This window comes from Sceloporus occidentalis, unplaced genomic scaffold (assembly GCF_023333645.1).
Source record: "Sceloporus occidentalis isolate IW3139 unplaced genomic scaffold, rSceOcc1.0.p SCAF_169, whole genome shotgun sequence".
Taxonomy (NCBI): domain Eukaryota; kingdom Metazoa; phylum Chordata; class Lepidosauria; order Squamata; family Phrynosomatidae; genus Sceloporus; species Sceloporus occidentalis.
The window spans coordinates 95,253-116,298 of record NW_028317149.1 but is presented as its reverse complement, the minus strand read 5'-3'; the positions used below and the strand labels follow the sequence as shown (position 1 = coordinate 116,298).

The 21,046-nt window shown below is 39.8% G+C and overlaps 1 protein-coding gene across 1 annotated transcript in view; it reads left to right on the top strand.

The window, feature by feature from the left end:
• Positions 1-437: 437 nt before the first annotated feature.
• Positions 438-21,046, top strand: part of LOC149279354 (A disintegrin and metalloproteinase with thrombospondin motifs 10-like) — a 37,036-nt gene continuing 16,427 nt past the window's right edge. The window contains exons 1-14 of the mRNA XM_089501259.1: positions 438-833; positions 1,622-1,775; positions 2,183-2,400; positions 2,618-2,701; positions 3,130-3,269; positions 3,502-3,545; positions 3,653-3,758; positions 4,132-4,278; positions 4,957-5,098; positions 8,885-8,992; positions 11,549-11,694; positions 11,988-12,051; positions 14,810-14,912; positions 18,645-18,778. Of these exons, the coding sequence (XP_089357385.1) occupies positions 438-833; positions 1,622-1,775; positions 2,183-2,400; positions 2,618-2,701; positions 3,130-3,269; positions 3,502-3,545; positions 3,653-3,758; positions 4,132-4,278; positions 4,957-5,098; positions 8,885-8,992; positions 11,549-11,694; positions 11,988-12,051; positions 14,810-14,912; positions 18,645-18,778 (1,986 nt within the window). The remainder of the gene's footprint in view (positions 834-1,621; positions 1,776-2,182; positions 2,401-2,617; positions 2,702-3,129; positions 3,270-3,501; positions 3,546-3,652; positions 3,759-4,131; positions 4,279-4,956; positions 5,099-8,884; positions 8,993-11,548; positions 11,695-11,987; positions 12,052-14,809; positions 14,913-18,644; positions 18,779-21,046) is intronic.

Genomic DNA, 21,046 nt, shown 5'->3' with positions numbered 1-21,046 from the left:
TCAATAACTTTATGTAATATATATATTTTTTTAAATTTCAGGCCCCAAAATTAAGATGCGTCTTATACATGGGAGCGTCTTACACATGGGGAAATACAGTATTACGGCTATACTTAGGGTAAATTAATGAACCATGGCAACACAATCTAGGTTGAGCAATACATTTATTGAAGTGCCATAGTCTCAGTAAAGCAGATCGCGTGATATACACTTGCTACGTTTTGCTCCTTAGCCCTTAATCTTAAATGGTTCCTTATATCCTGGTTGCTTTTTTGTTTTTCCTCCTTCTGATTTTGCTTGTCATGTGGTTCCATTATTATACTTAAGCTGAATTAGGGAACAGATTTTCAATTGTACCATTTAGTCTATTATAAGCTATTTTGTTATATGTTTGGTGTGGTGCCTTGTAATTCAGACTAAGTCGCTACATCGCTGGAATGACAGCAGCCAGTGAAGTCCTCTCCTCTGACCCAGCAGATTTCCTCTCCAGTCTGAGCCATTATGAGATCGCCTTCCCAGCCCAGGTGGACCAGAGTGGAAATTTTTTGACCTATGATCTCCGTAAGACCCCTCCTAGCCTCCGTCGACCCCGGCGGAGCCTTCCTGATGAGTCCGAGCGTCAGCTATTCTATCGGTTGCAGGCACAGAGTTCCACTTTCATGCTCAACTTAACCTTGCAGACAGAACTACTGGGTCAGCACTTCACTGTGGAATACTGGAAAAGAGGAGGCGTGGACTGGAAACATGAGCTGTATGAAGACTGTCATTATGTGGGCCATGTTCAAGACCAACAGCTAAGTTCCAGAGTGGCTATCAGCAACTGCAATGGTTTGGTGAGGAGAGGGTAAATTGAGATATAGAAAGCTTAACCTATAAGGTTATTTGTTCTAAACAATACTAAATGCATGTTAGTCACCTCAAGCAATGTTTTACAGTTCATGGCCAAGTTACATAGACCAGGATATATTGTAAGTGACCTTTATTTCCAACAAAGGCTCTAGGCAATTTCTACTGTGGGACACTCTTTTACAAATCTTTCTTGATATCGGTGATGTAGAAATCCATGTAGAAATGTTTTTACCAATGGAATAACAGTTGTCAATTTTGCTTAGTAATTCCCAAAATAACTTTCTGTCTCTAAAAGGCAATTTGAATAATCCCAGGGTTCCTCTCTTTTATGGAACTTGTGTAGCAAATATTTATGTATTAAAAATTTGTATTTCAGTAGAACCCACTTAAACGGGTAACTAGCAATTGAATCTCCTTTGCATGAATCCAAATTTGTTGGTATGGTCTGATATGCATACATGCTTAGTTTAGCATTTAGACTTCTATTTTAATTTTTATTTTTTCTTTAACTTCAGTTAATATCCACAACTAAATGGCATTTGTGCCTTTTTATACAAAAATCAATGGTGCAAATATAGGCTGCCAATTGGAAAGAGTGTACACAATTATTTATTTTAGATCAGAACAGCCTTAATATTTTAAAGATAAAGTCTGTTATGGAAAAGCTTATTATCCTGAAAGTTTAGAGAAATATATATAACTCTTAAACAAATTACCATACACTTACACTTACACTTTTCTTTTTGATTCTTTACCTTGTATCAATTTCTAGCTTGGAGTGATAGTTTCAGGAGAAGAAGAATATCTCATTGAGCCACTACCGGCAGGTGCCAACTTGACCCGTAATAGCGAGGGGACCCCACATATTGTATATAAGCGATCTTCCCTGCAACGCCAACACCTAGATGCAGCCTGTGGGGTTATAGGTAAGCTTACATCCATAGGCTATTGTTGATGTCAGCCTTCACACAAAACCAAAACACCTATTTGCTGTTGGCACACCAGTCTTTGAGATTACATACTGCAAATCTCTAATGATTACAGAGCATGCATTTTTTACCTTTAAAAGATTCTTGGACATGTATCTTTCTACATGCACACAAAGTATCTACTTACAGTTGAACACATTTTTCAGAAGTGTATACTGCCGAAGACAATTCGATAGAGCATTGTTTGATCAAGTATATATTGGCATACTGCAATATTTCATCTGTAATGTATAAAATGCATCCTTTTTAAGGTTAGAATCAGTAAGACATTTTCTATGTATTGTTTAATTAAGCTATATTTGCTCATTAAGACCTAGAGGTATTGTATACCCATTCCTCACCAGATGACAAGCCTTGGAAGGATCGCCATTGGTGGCTGAGAAACCCAAGACCACCACCCCTAAGGCCAACGTATAACCAGACACAAAGAGGCCTTCTCCCCCTTAAGCGGTCAGTGAGCACAGAGAGATATGTGGAGACCTTGGTTGTTGTTGACAAAATGATGATTGCATACCACGGACGCAGGGACATCGAGCAATATATCCTTGCTGTCATGAACATTGTAAGTGTCACATCCAGCTAGTTGTCATTTTCTGTGCAACTTCAGTGATATTTTAGGATGGGGAATAGCAGAGGGTGGTTGTTTACTCTTGTGAGTGAGCCAATGTATTTATTTTGCCAAATTAAACATTGCTCTTTTAATTTGCATTTTTTTGTTTGTTTTCTGGTTATTTTTGTAGTATTTTAATACTGGTCTTTTCTTGTTTCCTGGAGGTCAGGTTGCCAAACTTTTTCAGGACTCAAGTCTGGGTAACATTGTCAATATCATGGTTACACGTCTGATCCTCTTAACAGAAGATCAGGTGAGAGAAATTTTAACAATGACAAACTCACCGGGTTCTGGCTGCACGTCAAGCAAAAATTTTATTGCTTTATTTCACCTTTGAGACACTCCTACAATTCTGAATCATGTGTTTCTGTCTCATAAAAAAATCTAGAGTTGTTTCAATTATTCTTATTTCATACTTCTAAAGAAAAGAAAAAAAGACAAGAGATCTTACATAAGAGCTCTTCGTGGATTCTTTAGAAAAGGCAAATGGCACCAGAATTAAGTTCCTGGTAGGTTTACCAGATATAAGGCCAACATGCTATTTATGAGACTGCCTTGTGTAGCATAGTCCTCTACTTAATAATGCTTTCATAATAACATTGAATGCTACTGCTTACTCTCTACATGCAATATAAGCAAACGTTTATTTCCTGGTACTGAATTAGTATTATAATTTCGCAGCCTACACTGGAGATCAATCATCACGCAGGAAAGTCTCTTGACAGCTTCTGCCGGTGGCAAAAATCCATTGTTAGCCGCAATGGAAATGCAATCCCAGAGAGTGGAATTGCTGACCACGATACAGCTGTCTTGATAACCAGGTACAAAAAAAAAAGAGAAAATTACTGTATAATGGTGAGAGCTATAAATAAAAACATAATTAGCAGTTGCACATCAGTGCAAGTTAAGGATTTAATTGAACATTGTTTGAAAACATCAAATTCATAAAATAATAAACAAGTATATAGAAGAATTTATGTTGTATCTGACATCTTGTACAAAGTCATAAAATAAATGTGCACCCATAACCACTTTACCTGTTCTTTCATTCAGGTATGACATCTGCATTTACAAGAACAAGCCCTGTGGAACTCTAGGTGAGAAGTTTTTGGATGTCAGTGGTTTCATATGATAGCGAATTATATTTACTTGCAGGAATGCCGTAAGAATATATAAAACCCCTTGAGAAATTTTCTTCTGTCAGGTTTGGCGCCTGTAGGTGGGATGTGTGAGCGGGAAAGAAGCTGCAGCATAAATGAAGATATTGGCTTAGCCACAGCATTCACTATTGCACACGAGGTTGGACACACGTGAGTTTGATGTGTAGTATGACTGCCTTTTCTGGCCACCTGAGCTCTTTGCATATGATTGCCTAAAGAGGGTTTCAGACATAAATCCCCACAGAGGTGTATGACTCATCAAGTATAGCTGTGGAATGGTATGAGCTACTTGTACCTCTCAACTCATCTCTTGAAGGCCCCTGAAAAATATGCTTGCTCTAGAAAGAACATAATTTGAATATCTTATGCTGTTCTAGAGGTGTGGAGTAATAGAGTAGTAAACTGTTATGAAGACACTGTGGTAATACATATTGAGAACTATCGTGTTTATTGGCAAGCTGGAGATGCTTTAACCATTCTAAATATGTGGTACCCAAACTCTGTTTAAAATTTCTCCGTTTAGATTTGGAATGAATCATGATGGAATTGGCAATGGATGTGGATCAAGAGGCCAGGAGACAGCCAAGCTGATGGCAGCTCATATTACTATGAAAACAAATCCTTTTGTTTGGTCAGCCTGTAGCCGGGACTACATCACAAGCTTTTTAGAGTAAGATTTTGAGCAATTGTTTTACATGCATGCATTTTTTTCATGTCAGGGTATAAACCACAAGCCTGTTGTTTATGCCAGTATATGGTGTATGCTAAGCAAACATTTTTATTAATTTTGTTATAAAAATGGTCTATGATATTATTAGGTTCCATTTGCATTTAGCCAGCAATGTCATCTATTTTTCTTCCTCCTCTTCTTCTTCCTCTTATTCTTATAAAGCACCATCATTTTTCGTAGCGCTACAAGTAGTATATAACATAACAATTTGACTTACAGAAAGAACAGTTAAGGAGGACCCTGCTCAAACAAGCTTACAATATACAGGAGTTAGGGTGTATTACACAAGAGGTAAAAGTGTCAGTGTTAAGAATGTACCAGCCACACTTGTATAGTTATTGCAGGAGAAGGACTAGGAAAAGTTAGCTAAGGCATGTGAGAGGAAGGATGTTAATTTGTAAATTTGTAGGCATCCTTAAAAAAGTGGGTCTTGAGGGGTTTATTGAAGGACTGAAGGGAGGTAGAAAGACAGATAGGCCAGGGAAGGTCATTCCAGAGGATAGGGGCAGCTCTTGAGAAATCTTGCAAGCGTACATGAGAGCTAGAAAATCTATGTTATATAACATAGATTAGGCAAATATTTCAGTTGTTTCGATGTCTGTCTCCTTGTCTACACAGCTCTGGGCTTGGACTTTGTCTGAACAATGCTCCCCCACGACAAGATTTTATATACCCCACCCAGGCTCCAGGACAGGCCTACGATGCAGATGACCAGTGCCGCTTCCAACATGGAGTTAAATCTCGCCAGTGTAAATACGGGGTAGAGTCACTTCCTATTTTGTCTTGTCACTTCCTCTTTTGTCTCCACCAAAGACAGCACAAATCTGGTGTAACATGCATAAAAACACACATCACATTCCTGTGGGTGTCAGCTGCAGACTGGTGCAAAAATAGGCCTAATCCAAGAAATCTAAGCACCCAAAATTGAAATATATGTCTACGTATTTGCTTAATTATAAGACAAGTTTTTTTTCTTGACATTTTCTGAGAAATACCCCTCGTCTTATAATCGGGGTTGTCTTCTAATCAGACCTCAAATAGAGGTCTAACTGTGAGACTGAGATGATTTGGATCCTCCTGTCTGATAACCTCAGCTGCTGCCGGCACATCCACCAGGGCTTAACCAAACGGGGGTTAAAAGGCATATCATGGGGCAATCTGCCTCATGCCCCCCCATATAAACCCCCCCCCCCCGTCTTACCAGTGCTTCTGACTCCCTGGTGTCTGGTGGAGGCCGGCTTCTATGACTGAGCACAGGAAGGTCATGTGACGCCGGTGCTCCGTCATAGAAGCCCCGGCGAAAGTGCGGTATATAGTTAAGGTCTATAGGCAGATCTTTCTGTATTGCTTTGTGGCCTTTTACCATACATTTGCTATACTGAAGCAAATAATAACCACAATGGTTCAAATGACTTATTTGTACCCAAGTGGTCCTTTTACCCCATTAATAGACTCATATGTCTCTTTCCCCTTTGTTTATTAACAACGCTGGTTTGTGGGAAAGGCAAAAACAGATTGTTCATCTTACCTTCCTACCAACAGGTATGTAAGGGTAATTTGTTGGTTCCATATCCAAATGGGGAAATACTTTTGGGTTTACACTGCCCCATGGATGGGGTTGTTATTGTGATGGAAATTTCCCCTCAGTAAGAAAAAAGTGGTCAACCAAATAAACAAATAAAAAAACAGCTTAAAGAAATAGTTTATATTTTATTAAGAGTTTTGGTTAAAATCTATATAAACCACAGTATTTATTAATAGGAAATGTACTGCTTTTGCATTTGATACATTTGCTGAACCATATTCCACCTAGTGCAAAATTAAGAATGAGACAGAAAAATTCCCTTTAACTGCTTTGTGAAAATATTGAGGTACAGGCTCAACATGGGCAGGAAAGTTGCCTTTCAGACGCTATGACGATACTAATGAAACAGCACTTGTGATTGAAGCATTACAGCTCTCTATTTTTGGAAAAGAAATGTATACTTTGTGCTGAAAGTATGTTGGATTGTGCTCCTGGAATTTCTTGACTCTTTACCAGGGGTAGCCTGTTGTGGGCCCCTCAATGTGCTTTGCACCTGCTGGTCTGAAAAAAGCAAAACTGAATCATTGGCTCATTATACATAAGCGATGACACACACACAAAAGGAAACACAAGCTTTCTAGTGTAATATACGAGGGACGTTCAAAAAATCTTTTGCATATAACGGCCCATTTGTCGGGAACAAGCGTCTAAGCGCTAGGGCTTATGCTCCTCTGTCAGCTGCTTAGGCACCCACCTGGCACACGCTTCACTGAACGTAAGGGTGTCATGAATCAGGGCATAGGCAGATCCAACACTCACAACATCTTTAACTGAGCACACGTGGGAAGATGAATCTTTGCTCCCGGCACACCTTCTGCCCACACAAAGCGTATGGCCGAACGCTGTTCCTCTTTTGTGCAATTTTCGCAGCCATCTTCACCCCCAGGGTAAAAACTCTTATACTAAACTTCAAGGGCAGCCGGCTTGCCAAACAGAACTAGTCACATGACACGACCTGTTACTACTCCTCCCGCCTTCACTGTTTCGAACGCCCCTTGTATCTGTATACAATTAAAAACAAATAAAAAAAATACCGGATGGAAACAATGCCCGTCCTACAATGTAGGCAGCCCATATGGTGCATGCAGATCGAGGCATCAGTCTTGATCACCTAGGGCGCTAGATACTAGACTTGTGCATTCGTCTTCGGGCGAACATGAAAACGAACACGAAGAGTGCGTTTTCGTGTTCGTTCCGAAGACACGCCGAAGAGAAGACAGCGGTGGTAAAACGTAGGCGAAGACGAAGACACACACCACGAAGATCTTCGTGATCGTCTTCGTCTACCAGTCTCGCCCCCTTCTAACTTACCTTGGCATCGCGGCAGTTCACGGAAGTGGAAATCCGCAGGTTCCCCGTCACGGGTTACAGGGCAGTGCGAATGAGCCTATTGGTCGCCTACAGGGACCGCCTCTGGCATCAACCAATTGGTTGATGCCAGAGGAAGACCCTGCAGGTGACCAATAGGCTCACTCGCACGGCCTTTGTAACCCCTGACAGCGAACCTATGGATTTCCACTCCCGTTAACCCCATCGATGCTGCGCTAGATAACGGGAGCGGAAATCCGTAGGTTAAAGGGCCGTGCAAGCGACCAATACGCTCACTCGTACGGCCCCTTAACCCCTTAAGGTGCAACAAGGGCACCAGGAGCCTAAAAGTCTGTACGAACGACCAACAGAGTCGCTCGTACAGACTTTTAAAACCCCAATGCTGCAACTTACCCTGCAGATCCCACTGGTCTCCCTGTTCTATCAGTTAAATGTCCGTACAAGCGACTTTATTGGTCGTACGTATGGACATTTAACTGATAGAACAGGGAGACCAGTGGGATCTGCAGGGTAAGTTGCAGCATTGGGGTTTTTGGAAGAATGTCCACGAATATTCGACCGAAGAGAAGACAGGAACAGGCGAATATTCGCGGAATACGAAGATTTTTTTTCCCCGAAGATGAGCACGAAGACGAACACGAAGAGCCCCCTGGTGCCCAAGTCTACTAGATACCCTTGGGACCACGATGGATAGGTGTGATGCTAGAGGGCATTCTATTTATTTATGGCATGGTATTTATTTGGTAGGTTTGAGTAGGAATTTCAGGTTTATATGGGAAAATCAAGTTTTCTTTCTTCTATTTCATGCTTGTTGCTCTGGTGGTGAATGAATACTCAACAGTGCTGGGATACTAACTAAACTGTGTGACAGTTGTTTGACACTTTTTTAAATGTTTTTAGATGATTTTGTTTTGATTTGATTTCTCTGTGTTTGAGGTAAAAACACTGAAATATGTAGACCTTTATACATGATAATGTGTTATTTTTGTAAATAAAGTACCATTTTTTTTTTTAATTGTCTCTTGTAGTGTAAAGATAAGTTTTTCACCAAACATTGCAAATGGCCAGAGAGGGAGAATTATTTTAAGAGGTGTAGTTAGAATTCTGGCTACAAGGCTTTACTTAACATGACTTTGTGACCCGTTGGTAGCTTATTATGTGAGTAAGGGATTTAGAACATGCATAATGTATTGTACATAGTTGATTTAAAAACAACTTTTTGATGTTTGCTACACATTACTTACTTTTAGGAATGTAGGACAGGAGATATGCCATAGTTTTAATGTTTTGGTTTACTGCTTTCTTGTATTACTACCAGAAACAAGATGTGCAGCTGTATTTCTTGATAAGAAAAATAGACATAATCAGTCCAAGAGAAAATTGAGTCTTTAGTTGAAGTTGACAACTTTTATTGGGCCAACATAGAAAAACATGTAACGTTACATAACCTTTTTGAAACCCCAGAGGTCCCTTTTACAGACAGCTGTATTCCTTGTAAATATTGCAATTCACTACACAACAAAATATTGAACAAGCTAATTAATAGGTTCTGAAGATACAGTAGTATTAGCATCCTCATGTATTAGATGCAGTGTACACTAATATAATTGTCACTATCTTTTGGATTTGCAGGAAGTCTGTAGTGAATTGTGGTGTTTGAGCAAAACTGGTCGTTGTATCACTAACAGCATTCCAGCTGCTGAGGGAACCATCTGCCAAACAAACACAATTGACAAGGGGGTAAGTCGTGTGTCCTAAACCAACACAATGAATCAGCTAGGGGTCATGCCCGTCTACATGTCTCTTTTTAATTGCAGCTTGTCCCATAAAAAAAAATGCTGATTAATGTGAGCCAGGTTGAAATTCAGCAGAACTGGCCAGCTTGACCCAGATGATCTTTAAAGACTTTGCACTAAAATTCACAAGGACCTGTGTGCTAAGAGATCCTGCTGATTGTATGAGCAGGACCCTCTTCTCCTTTTGTACCAGTTTGTTATTGTGTGTGATTTAAAATTATTTTACTGACTCTGTTGTAAGAGCGCTACGGAGTCTGCTGGCGCTATATATATGGGTTTTTTCGCAGTGGCAATTGCCCCCCTAGCATATTCCTTGCCCCCCCGCCGAATTTGGAGCCACCCAGGACAGTCCCCTTGACTGCTAACAATGGCATGGTGTCGTCGCTAGCAGTCCGAGTCGGGTGCTAACGACGGCACCATGCCGTCACTAGCACTATCTTACCTTGATGGAGGTCTGTGGACCCCCATCACCACCTACCCCGGCGATCTGCCCCTCACACTGAAGGGCATCACCGGGGCCACCCGATCCGGCCGGTGACGGCACGCGCAATGACGCGATGACGTCACCGCGCAACTTTAATAACTTTAATATAATTAATAACTGACAATTGTCAGTTAAAGCGGTATGGGGGCATGCTGCTTAGATGCCTGTATCTCAGGCATCTAAGCAGCTACAGACCTCCAACATATACCGTTGGAAAGGTAACTCTCACCTTTCCAATGGTATATAGCTTGTAAAAGAATTTAAAAAAATTACGTTAAAAAAAAATGTAAAAAAAATGATTTAAACATAAAGTAGTTAAACTTTAAAAAAAACGTGAGTACGTGAGTAACCATCCCATTCTCCCTTTACCATCATTTCTTTGGGATTGTAAGGGGAAAGAATGGTGTGTGTGCTTCTGTGAGTGAATGTATGGAAAGTATGGTGTGTGCTTCTGCGAGTGAATGGAGATATGAAAGGCGTGTGAATGATCAGTAATTAGGGTTGAAGCCTTGACTTGGCATTACTGCTCATGTAGGAAGTTAAATTATGGCACAAAAAGTACACATTTGCAAGAACTACACCCCTTGGCGCATCAAATGAGGGGCTGTATGTGTTTCTAGTACAAACCTGGAGTGCGCTAGACACAAATGAACATGTCGCTATGGATAGAAAAAACATATTTTCTAGCCAAAGCGACATATTCCATCATTATTTGTGCACTCAACTTTTGTCCTAGAAATACATGTAGCCCCTCATTTGAAGCTCCAAGGGGCGTAGTTTCTTAAAATGGATGAATTGTCTGAATGAGGTAGAGCATGAGTTAATATGTGGATGAATTGTCTGAATGAGGGAGAGCATGAGTTAATGTGTTTGTGTGTATCAGAGATGTATAATTGTGGAAGGGCAAAGATGGCACTAGCAGGATGTTTGAGCCTTGGGGACCGAGATGGCAAATCGTATGTGTGTTATCTGGGTGCTGGCCAGGTTCTATGTGGACAGTGTGGACGCCAGGGCTTGCTTTGGGGTGTGCAACCTGTGATCTATGCCTGTAATTTAGGGGGTTTTAAATATACCTTTAATGCCGTGTTTTTATGTGAATTCCAATTGATCTGTACCTGCAAAGCTGGGTTTTTGTGTTATTCTGTAGATCCATATCTGCTATGCTATGTTTCCATACATTATTTATGTGTACCTGCAAATACAGGGTTTGTATGTCTTGTTCAGTTGATTAATACCTGCAGTGCTGTTTCAATGTATTTATTTGATCTATACCTGCGATGCTATGTTTCATATATTATTATTGTATACCTGCAAATACAGGATTTGTATGTCTGATTCTGTTTATTTGATATATACCTTCAGTGCTGAGATCACAAGTGAATTTAAATTGATCTATACATGCAAAGCTGGGTTTGTGTGTTAATGTGTTGATCTATAACTGCTATCGGCAGCAGGGTCTAATATTTATATATATATATTTATATATATATATCGTCAGCAGGGACTATCATTAATATATATCGGCAACTGGGGCTAATATTAATATATATGGGCAGCAGGGGCTAATATATATATATATATATATATAATCAGCAGCAGGATCTAATATTAGGCCCTGAAATCATTTAGTGCAAAAGTTAAGGTATTGTGTTGTTTAAAGGATTTCAAGGATTAGTCATGCTAAATTGTGGCTTCAGGCTTCCCATGTTGAATGATCAAGTATTGTATTGTCCAATAACAAAAGTATCATTCCATAGCACATTACTTTTGGCAATATATATATATATATATATATATATATATATATATATATATATAAAATGTGTGTATGTTTTCAGTGGTATGATTTAATGGTGGAAATTATTAATGCCCCCCCAGTTTGACTGTGGTATCTTGTGTGCCCCCCCTATATATTGTTTCTAGAGCTGCCACTGGTTTTAAGAGAGAGAAAAAAACATTAGTTCACCTTAGATCCCTAATTGGGTCATCAGATTAATGACTCTTTTCCATTTCTAGTGGTGTTATAAGAGGGAATGTGTGCCATTTGGAACCCGTCCAGAAGGTGTAGATGGAGCATGGGGTCCATGGTCTTCATGGGGGGAGTGTAGCAGGACATGTGGAGGAGGAGTATCCTCATCTGCCCGTCACTGTGACAGCCCAAGGTAAGTTAAAGTTGCTTTCTGTGTGTTAGTAATAAATAATAATATGATTTTAAGGTGAAAACATAATCATTAATACATTTCAACCATCTGATGCTAATGAATGTGAGATGTTAATTGCATATTTTAAGAAACCTAATTATTTTATGCAGTCCTGCTTAAGTCCATAATTTAGATAAAGATCTGCAGCACATAATTTTTGGGAACCCAAATCAGGTTTCAGTAGAGTCTACTGTAGCATGTATTATTTGTCATCCCATCAAATACGGTGACATTTTCTCTGCATTTGGTTACAGGCCTACAATCGGTGGAAAATATTGTCTGGGGGAGCGCAAGCGGTATCGATCATGCAATATTGATGTGAGTGCTAAATCAAACCTAATCAATATTATCAAAAAGTGTCTATGATGGCATACAACGTAGACTACACATGCAAATAGTTAAGATCAGCTGAATTAATTATGGACAAATTGACTTCTAATTTCTGTTATTCAACATTATTTGTATTGCACAGTATACTTGGTATTTTTACAATGATTTAATTTTGATCGATTAAATATCACTCTTTATATAAAATACTTTACCTGTATTGCATATGTTAAGTATTGCAGTACAACCCCGCCAATGTCTTTAATCATGATTTGTACATGTTTCTTAGCATAGATAGGTTAAATACTTTGTATTGTGCAGTAGAAGCACAGGGATTTTTATATTGTTGATTCAATTTAAAGAGATGTTAGAAATAAAGAAAATCATGCAATGTTATGGTTAATTTTCATATTATCCCCTCACTGTAATAATGCCACAGAATTCACTGGTGCTCAATAATTAAAACGTAATAATAATAATAATGATACATCAAATGCAGCTCTGTCTCTAAATGGAACTGGGTTGCCAACTTGCCATGACCCAACTAAATCTTAGCCATATGAACTGAGAGAATTTGTGTCAAGTGGACAATATTTGGGTGACTATCTTGAATTAAGTACAGCAAGAATGAACATTTTATAGTTGTAAAGCAGGGGCGCCCAACGTGCAGCCCACGGGCCAAATTCAGCCCTCCAGCCGCCCGACTGTGAGCCCTGCCCCCTTGAGCGTCACGTTTTGAAAGGGGCGGGACCGAAGAGCCTCACTGTGCAGTTTGGTGTGTGCACGCCAGCCGCCTAATAAAAATAAAGAGGAGAGCAGGAAAAAAAGAAAAGCGAAAAAGTACTTAAAAAAAAAAGGGGTTCGAGGAAAGTGGACCTATATTTAAGGGGGTGGAATTCCCTTGGGACATCTTTAAAACTTAAATAATACAAAAGGGGGATGGCTGGGTTTTGAAATTTAAAAATCAATATAAACAGGGGTGTGTGTGGCTGGGGGTAATACACATGGCAGTGGAGGCATCGATAGACAAGAGGGTGGTTGGACATGACATAAATTAATACTAAAGTGGGGGCTTGCTGGGGGGCATCACATTAACCACTATAAAAGGGGTGGGAGCATCAATACACAAGGGAGGAGGGTTGGCTGGGGCAACACATAAATCAGTACACATGGGCGTGGTGGTATAAATGCACAAAGGGGGGGCAATACACAAGGTTGTGGGGTGGAACACATTAATCAATACTAAAGGGAGGCATGACTGGGGCATTAATACACAAGGGGCAAAAATATAAAGGGGGGGTTAATGACAAAGCAGTGTAGAAAATATTTTTTTTTATGCTTCGTAGTGGCTTAGCCTGTCTTGGTGTGTGTTTGTGTGTCAGTGTGGCAGTGCCTGTCCTGTGTTGTGTGTTTGGGTGTGGCAGAGCCTGTCTTCGTGTGTGTTTTTTGTGTGGCAGAGCCTGTCCTGGTGTTTGTGTGTTGGTATGGCAGAGCCTGTCCTGGTGTGTGTGTTTGATGTGTCAGTGTGGCAGAGCCTGTCCTGGTGTGTGTGTTTGGGTGTCGGTGTGCCAGAGCCTGTCCTGGTGTGTGTTTAGGTGTAGCTGTGGCAGATCCTATCTTGGTGTGTGTTTGGGTGTCGGTGTGGCAGAGCCTGGCATGTGTGTGTGTTTGGGTGTTGGTTTGGCAGAACCTGTCCTGGTGTGTGTGTTTGTCCTGGTGTGTGTGTGGGTGTCAGTGAGGCATAGCCTGTCCTGGTGTGTGTGTTTGGGTGTTGTTGTGGCAGAGCCTTTCCTGGTGTGTGTGTGTGTTTGGGTGTTGGTGTGGCAGAGCTTATCCTGGTGTGTGTGTTTGGGTGTCAGTGTGGCAGAGCCTGTCCTGGTGTGTGTGTATTTGGGTGTTGGGGTGGCAGAGCCTGTCCTAGGGTGTGTGTGTTTGGGTGTCGGTGTCCTGGTGTGTGTGTATTTGGGTGTCGGGGTGGCAGAGCCTGTCCTGGTGTGTGTGTGTTTGGGTGTCAGTGTGGTAGAGCCTGTCATGGTGTGTGTGTTTGGGTGTCGATGTGGCAGAGCCTGTCCTGGTATGTGTGTTTTCGGTCATCTGTTTCCTGGCACTTTACTTTCCGTAGGAATAAATTGAACTATTTAATTTTACATATCCAGTGATAAAACGACCTCATGAATTTGTAGTCACTTCAGAGGACAAAACTTTCTAGGCCCAGAAATCAGTGACAGGAAAAGTAAAGGTTTTGTGTTATTTACTGTGTTTCAATCTGCATATTTTATTAAAAATTGTGGCTTCAGGTGTCCCATCTATGATGACTTTTTTAGTGTACTGATTACTCCCAATCCCATCACATAAGATTCTATCTTGTATTATCTGCCGAGCACAGAAGTTATCTTTATCCAGGACACATGGATGCCGAGGAGTTAAGATTCTGTCTATTTTATTTATTTCTATAAAATGTATTAATTAGGAATGTATTAACAATACCCATACATATTGTGGGTTGTACGGCTAAAAAGACTCTATGAAAAACACAGGAAAGGTTGCATAATCAAAAATATGAGTTAAACACCTAGTATGGGCGGTTTATAAAGTGGCGGTTTAAAAGTGACATTTTAATAGTTCTGTCTAATGTTGCAACGTATATTGATCACTTAAGAAATAGGTGAAATTTGTTTTATAAAAGAAAAAAGCATATTGGATTTTTTTTTACCTAGCATTACATAGTGTAAACATGTTCAATTTTTAGGACTGTCCTGTGGGTTCACAAGATTTTCGGGAGCTGCAGTGTGCAGAATTTGACAACGTGCCATTTCGGGGAAAATACTACTCCTGGAAAAGTTACAGAGGAGGTAAACAATGTTACCCTACTCCCTTGTCTATTTATATATATATATATATATATATATATATATATATATATATATATATACATACAAACATATATACAAATATATAGACATTTTTTAAGTACTTTTGCTATGTTTTTTATTCAACAGTGGTTTCCCTCTCACTCTTTTAGAGTACCCAAGTTATATAATAATGTTATATATTTGTTTTCTTTCATCACAACCATGACTTTGATTTGAAATCACATCCATACAAAGGCAAACACAAACAATATGTTATAGTACTAATATAAAAAGATTGGAGAAAATAATATTATTATATTATTCCGTAGGATAGGTGCACTGGCTACACAGGATATTCAACATCCTCCAAGTACAACAATATTATGCATGCATAAAAAACCTTGTAAAATCAACACAGAAGGCATGGGATTCATCATAGCCAAAACTATTGTATTTGTTTCTTGGCATTGTCATTGTGGTTGTATTTTTTAGGACAAAGGATACATGGCCAAACGTATGAATATCATTAGAGAAAGAAGAGCCAGAGCATTTTTTTTGTTAAAAGCAACATTCTCAAATCTTAAAATGTGGATATGTGCACTAAAAAAACATATTTAAACTTTTAAAACATAAATACATTAGGTTGCTGCCTTGTGTGGAGACTATCGGTGTGAGAGAAATAAATTAAATATAAGCAGTAGTATTATTTTGACCAGTAAGAGAATTGATTACAGTTTTTTTTTAAACTTTAGATGGTTTTCATTTCAGGTAGTCATAGTTCACCTTGGTCAATCCGTTTACATAGATGTCTAGATATCTATATTTATACAGTGGCTTTTCATGTGATACTGTGTCAAATGCTATGGCAAAATCTGTTTAGACCACATGTGCTGCAACACCCTGATTGTCATAGTTTAGACATGCTTGGCATTTCGACATCTGTTTTTTTGTTGGTTTTTTTTAAAACTTGCATACCCTAGATTACACCCAATATGATACACATGTTCACAATTCTGCATGTATCATTAAAACCTACAATTTTATCAAGAGATGATATTTAGGATTATTGATGATTCATGTAGGAAACTGATTTATTGCATCTAGTGGGATGGTCCAATCAAAAAGAACATTGGCTGCGTTGGTAAAAAAAAAACACTTTCACCCTCAACTTTGTATACCTAAACCGGAATATGTCTTTTTTTAAATTTGAAACTTAAATAAGGAATAAATAAGGAACAAAATTGGTTTTGTGGTCTTACTCAACATAAACAGGCTTAGTAGCAAAAGGTGAATAAAATGAATACCTTATGAGATCCATGATATGTTTGGATATACTAAATGGTCAAAACAATACTCAATGATATGTGTATGAGTTTTACTACCTAGGTACCAGTATCTGCCGCCCTTGAAATTGTCATGGTGACTGTATCTCACTTATTTACACTATATAGTTCTAAAACTAGCAGCCACAAAGATTATTATTCATATATATATATATATATATATATATATATATATATATATATATATATGATTTATATTATTTTGATTTATATTGCACCACCCTATTCCACAGGACTCTAAGATGGTTAAAACAGGACATGACAAATAGTTGGTAAACAGGACATAACAATTTGAAAAAAGATGCTGAGCAGACCGGACTGGTGATGACAGGAAAAAATGTCATAAGACTGTGTTGTTGTGTGGTTCTTTTGGCCAGTGGTGTCAGATGGCCAGTCTGGGCCTGGTGATGAGGGCCTTGCTTAAACTAGCTAATAGTCTAGATATCCACTGCCCACTAAACAGTCGCATAGGGAAACTTTATCACAGAATAGGGTGATCTGCTCTCATAGTGCAGTCTAAAGGCAACCACCTCCATGGACTTGCTACCTATGTCTAGTGGGCTTAGGCAAGAATACACATCTCTCAATAATATAAAGAATATTTTTCAACTGAAATATAAGAAACTTTACCAATGTTTTGTGCTTTTCTGTTCTGCGTTCTTGAACATGCAATTCTGTGTCACTGTATCTGGTCATTGTCCCTTTTCATTCTTTTGTTCATTGTACATCATTGCATTTTCATCTGTTTGTACAACTGGTGTGCTGTCTCCTTCATTTTTTCAATTTCACACATTTTCCATGTCCGTCCCCCCCTACTCTCTCATTGAGTCCTGACTTGTCCCCTTTATTGACTTGCTGAGGAATTTCTCCCTCGGGAGATTCTGCATAGAGATTCCAAGTGGAAGAATTAGCTGGAGTGCTCAGCTCAGCACATTCTTAGAGGGAGAGAGGGCAGAGGTGCAGAGTGAAAATGAGGCCATGATCACAGCCTAATACAGTCCAGATGCAACTAAATTCCTCTGGTGATCAGACACAGGGAACCCCTTCTCTATATGGGGTCCACACAAGTATTTCCCCTCAGATTCAAAGTAATTTCCTGATTTTAGGGCAATTCCGATCATTCTTGTTATGTTGTGTATTTAAAAGTTTGTGTTTTCCGATCTCGAAGTAAAAAATCAGCTAAAAAGGGACACTTCCTGGACTTAAATGACCTGTTATACATTTGTTGTATTGCAATAATAAATACACAAGATAAAGTGCAGGCACGTGAGCGCTGGATTGCATTTGCATTCCTAAAGTTGTCTGGACCAAAAAGCAATGGGTTCAGATCCGGTCACTGTTGTGTTTGCAGACAAGCTTTAGCAGTTCATGTGAGTGTTATCTTTATAGGTCCTCTGTAGATTTATTTATTTTGTAATTTTGTTGCTTAGATTGGGAAACATAGGCTTGTCAAGCCAAAACTCGATCTAGATTCATAGTGATAACACTTAGTCAGCATCTCACCCAGTGAGTCCAAGGTTCTCTTAAGTGCTGTGCAGTTAGTCCAAGGTTCTCTTAACAGCCGCAGTGTTGTTTGGGGGCAATAGGAAATTATAGACCAGTTGCACGTACAAATTAAGTCTATGCTAAAATATGTCCCAAATCTAGACATAATATTAACATTATTCTCTGGCACTATGTTTTTCATTAACTCCATTCCCCAAGTATCCAGAACGCTGCATGTTTGCTGATAGTCTGGTCTGTTTGAGGTACCTTATCTACATGATGGCTTACATGATGTACATATTTAATAGTCCGAAGAGGAACACACGGTATAAAAGGCTGATCATAAGTAAAAGTAGCAAATGGTACAAATAAAATTAAAGTGCAATTGAAGTTGTGGGATGCACTTCCATCTGAAAAAGTTTTCTTTCCTTCACTTTATACATTCTTTTCTTAGTTTTTCTTTCCGAAAGAATTACCTGGACATAATTATCTTTAATAGTAATAGAAATTCAATTTATGTAATCCAGTTAAACATCGTTGAGTATTTTTTATGCACCCATTTGGACCCTGTGAAGGTATGGGCATTCCACAGGTCTACTCCCCATCCACCTTCAATAGCATTGCAAACGTGCCGTGGAGATGTCAGATGGTATACAGCTGCGCATTATTGTTTGCTAATGGTAGACCTATTGAGCAGATCCTCAGCAACTTCTCCATTACTAGATATATTATTCTTCCATTTGTATCTAAATCCATAGCACATGATCCAAAATCCTTTTTTCAACCTCCAGTCATCTTCACCCATGTCCACTGAGATCTCCCTTCTAATTTCACCTTCTAATTTCACCTTAATATATTCCTACCAACAAATCTCTAGTTGTCTTTCCTTTAATTACCCAATCAGGTGGAGTGAAAGCTTGCTCCTTGAACTGCCTGGCAGAGGGCTTTAACTTTTATACTGAAAGAGCAGCAGCAGTGATTGATGGAACCTCCTGCAGACAAGACTCGTATGATGTTTGTGTCAATGGAGAATGCAAGGTATGGCTATGGAAAATTATTTGATTACTATATAATAAATATTTTATTTACAAGATTACTCATTATGAATGTAGCTTAAAAGAAGGATAGACTGAAAACATGTACGGGCTCAAAATGCATTGTTTTCAATGGGTTTAGGGACTGCCCATTGTCCTGAAGGGGTTAAAAAATGATCACTGATTATGTGTGTATGTGTATTGGAATCTGTATACATCTTAGTTACATAATGTGTGTGTGTATATATATATATATATATGTATCGTACTGTGCAAATGTTTCAGGCAAGTGTGGAAGAAATGCTATAAGGTTGGAATGTTTTTAAAAAATAGACCTGTTATGTTAGACCTGCTTATTTTTATCATTTAACAAAATACAAAGTGAGTGAACAGAAGAAAAATCTTAATCAAATCAATATTCAGTGACAACCCTTCTTCCAGGTACACTTACACAAAGTCAGTGATTTTATATGCATTTATTTAGGTGTATGATTAAGCAATTATGCTAAATAGGTACTAATGATCATGAATTTAATCTTAGTTGAAACAACATCATTACCTCAGACAGCTGTGTAGGAGGAATAAAACTGGACGAGGAACTACAAAACTCAAGATGAGACTGCTGAAGTTTAATGTCAAAAGTTATACACCATGGCAACAAGACACAAGGTTGTTATACAACGTCAGCAAGGTCTCTTGCATGCAGAAATGTCAAGGCAGTCAGGGGTTTCAATGTTGAGAAGCATAGACGTAGTAGCTGGCCAAGGATGGTTACTTCCCTTCACAATTGGAAGATGTCCAGCAGTGCCATCAGCTCAGCAAAAATGTGTGTTTTGGGATTCAGTCAGAATTAATGGTCTCCTCAATGCTGAAAAGTCCAGGTAGATACTTGCCCATCATGCAATGCCATCAGAAAGGAATCTGAATGGCCCCAAGGGGTCCTGGAAGTGATGGTATGGTCCCACAGAGCACAGATCTCAACATCCTTGTGTCTGCCTGGGATTACATGAAGCAACTAAGGCTGCATAAATTCACAGAAGAACTGTGATTAGTTCTTCAAGATTTTTGAAACAACCTACTTGCCAAGTTCCTTAAAAAAACTGTGTCCAAAACTGCAGCTCTGAGCGGTGAGCCGGTGACAGGGTCATGGGCCGCCAAGGCTCTGTGAGTTCTGCTTGGCTTTTGCAGTTGCATTTAGCTTGGACACACAAGCGAATCCTGAGCTGGGGCGAATCTCCTAAGTGACATCTCTAAGTGAGGAGTTACAAGCAAAGAAGGAGTTAAAAAGCAAGAAGGAGGGTAAAGTATAAATCCTTGTGATTGCATATAATATATTTATATATATTTTGCGCCTTACTGTCTGTTTTTGCCAGTTATTGGAGCTATCCCCATTGCCAAGATGTCCTCCATGTTTGACAATGCGGTCAGGTGTACATCTTGCTCAATGTATGCAATCCTTGAGCAGCGCTTCGAGGGTGCATATTGCTGTGCGAGATGTGTGCGGGTTGCTCATTTGGAAGCACAAATCCTGAGTCTAGAGGAGCAACTGGCAACACTGAGATCTATTGACAACTTGGAGAGGAGTCTGCTGCTCACTGAGCAAGCTCTCTCGCAGGTAGAGGTGGGGGAGGATAGTGGGATGGAGGTACAGGACAGTCAGGCAGCTAGCTGGGTTACAGTTAGAAGGCGGGGTAGGGGGAAAAGCGCCAGGGAGGCTAGTCCTGATCTAGCACACCCCAACAAGTTTGCCCGGTTGGCAGATGAGGGGGATGTTAGTTCAGAGTTAGCAGTACTGCAGCAAGTCACTGCCTCTGACCACCAGAGGGGTGTCTGCTCCAGTAAGGAGGGAAGGAGGAGCGCAGGGCAGGCCAGACAGGTGCTGGTAGTGGGGGACTCAATTATTAGGGGGACAGACAGGGCGATCTGTCACAAAGACCGGGATCGCCGAACAGTGTGTTGTCTGCCTGGCGCTCGAGTTCGGCACATCGCGGATCGGGTTGACAGATTACTGGGAGGGGCTGGAAAAGACCCAGCAGTCATGGTGCACATTGGCACCAATGACAAAGTGAGAGGGAGGCGGAGTGTCCTTAAAAATGATTTCAGGGACTTAGGTAGCAAGCTTAAGGCAAGGACCTCCAAGGTAGTATTTTCTGAAATATTACCTGTACCACGTGCCACACCAGAGAGGCAGCGGGAGATTAGGGAGCTAAACAAGTGGCTCAGAAGCTGGTGTAGGAAGGAGGGGTTTGGGTTCATGGAGAACTGGGCCGAC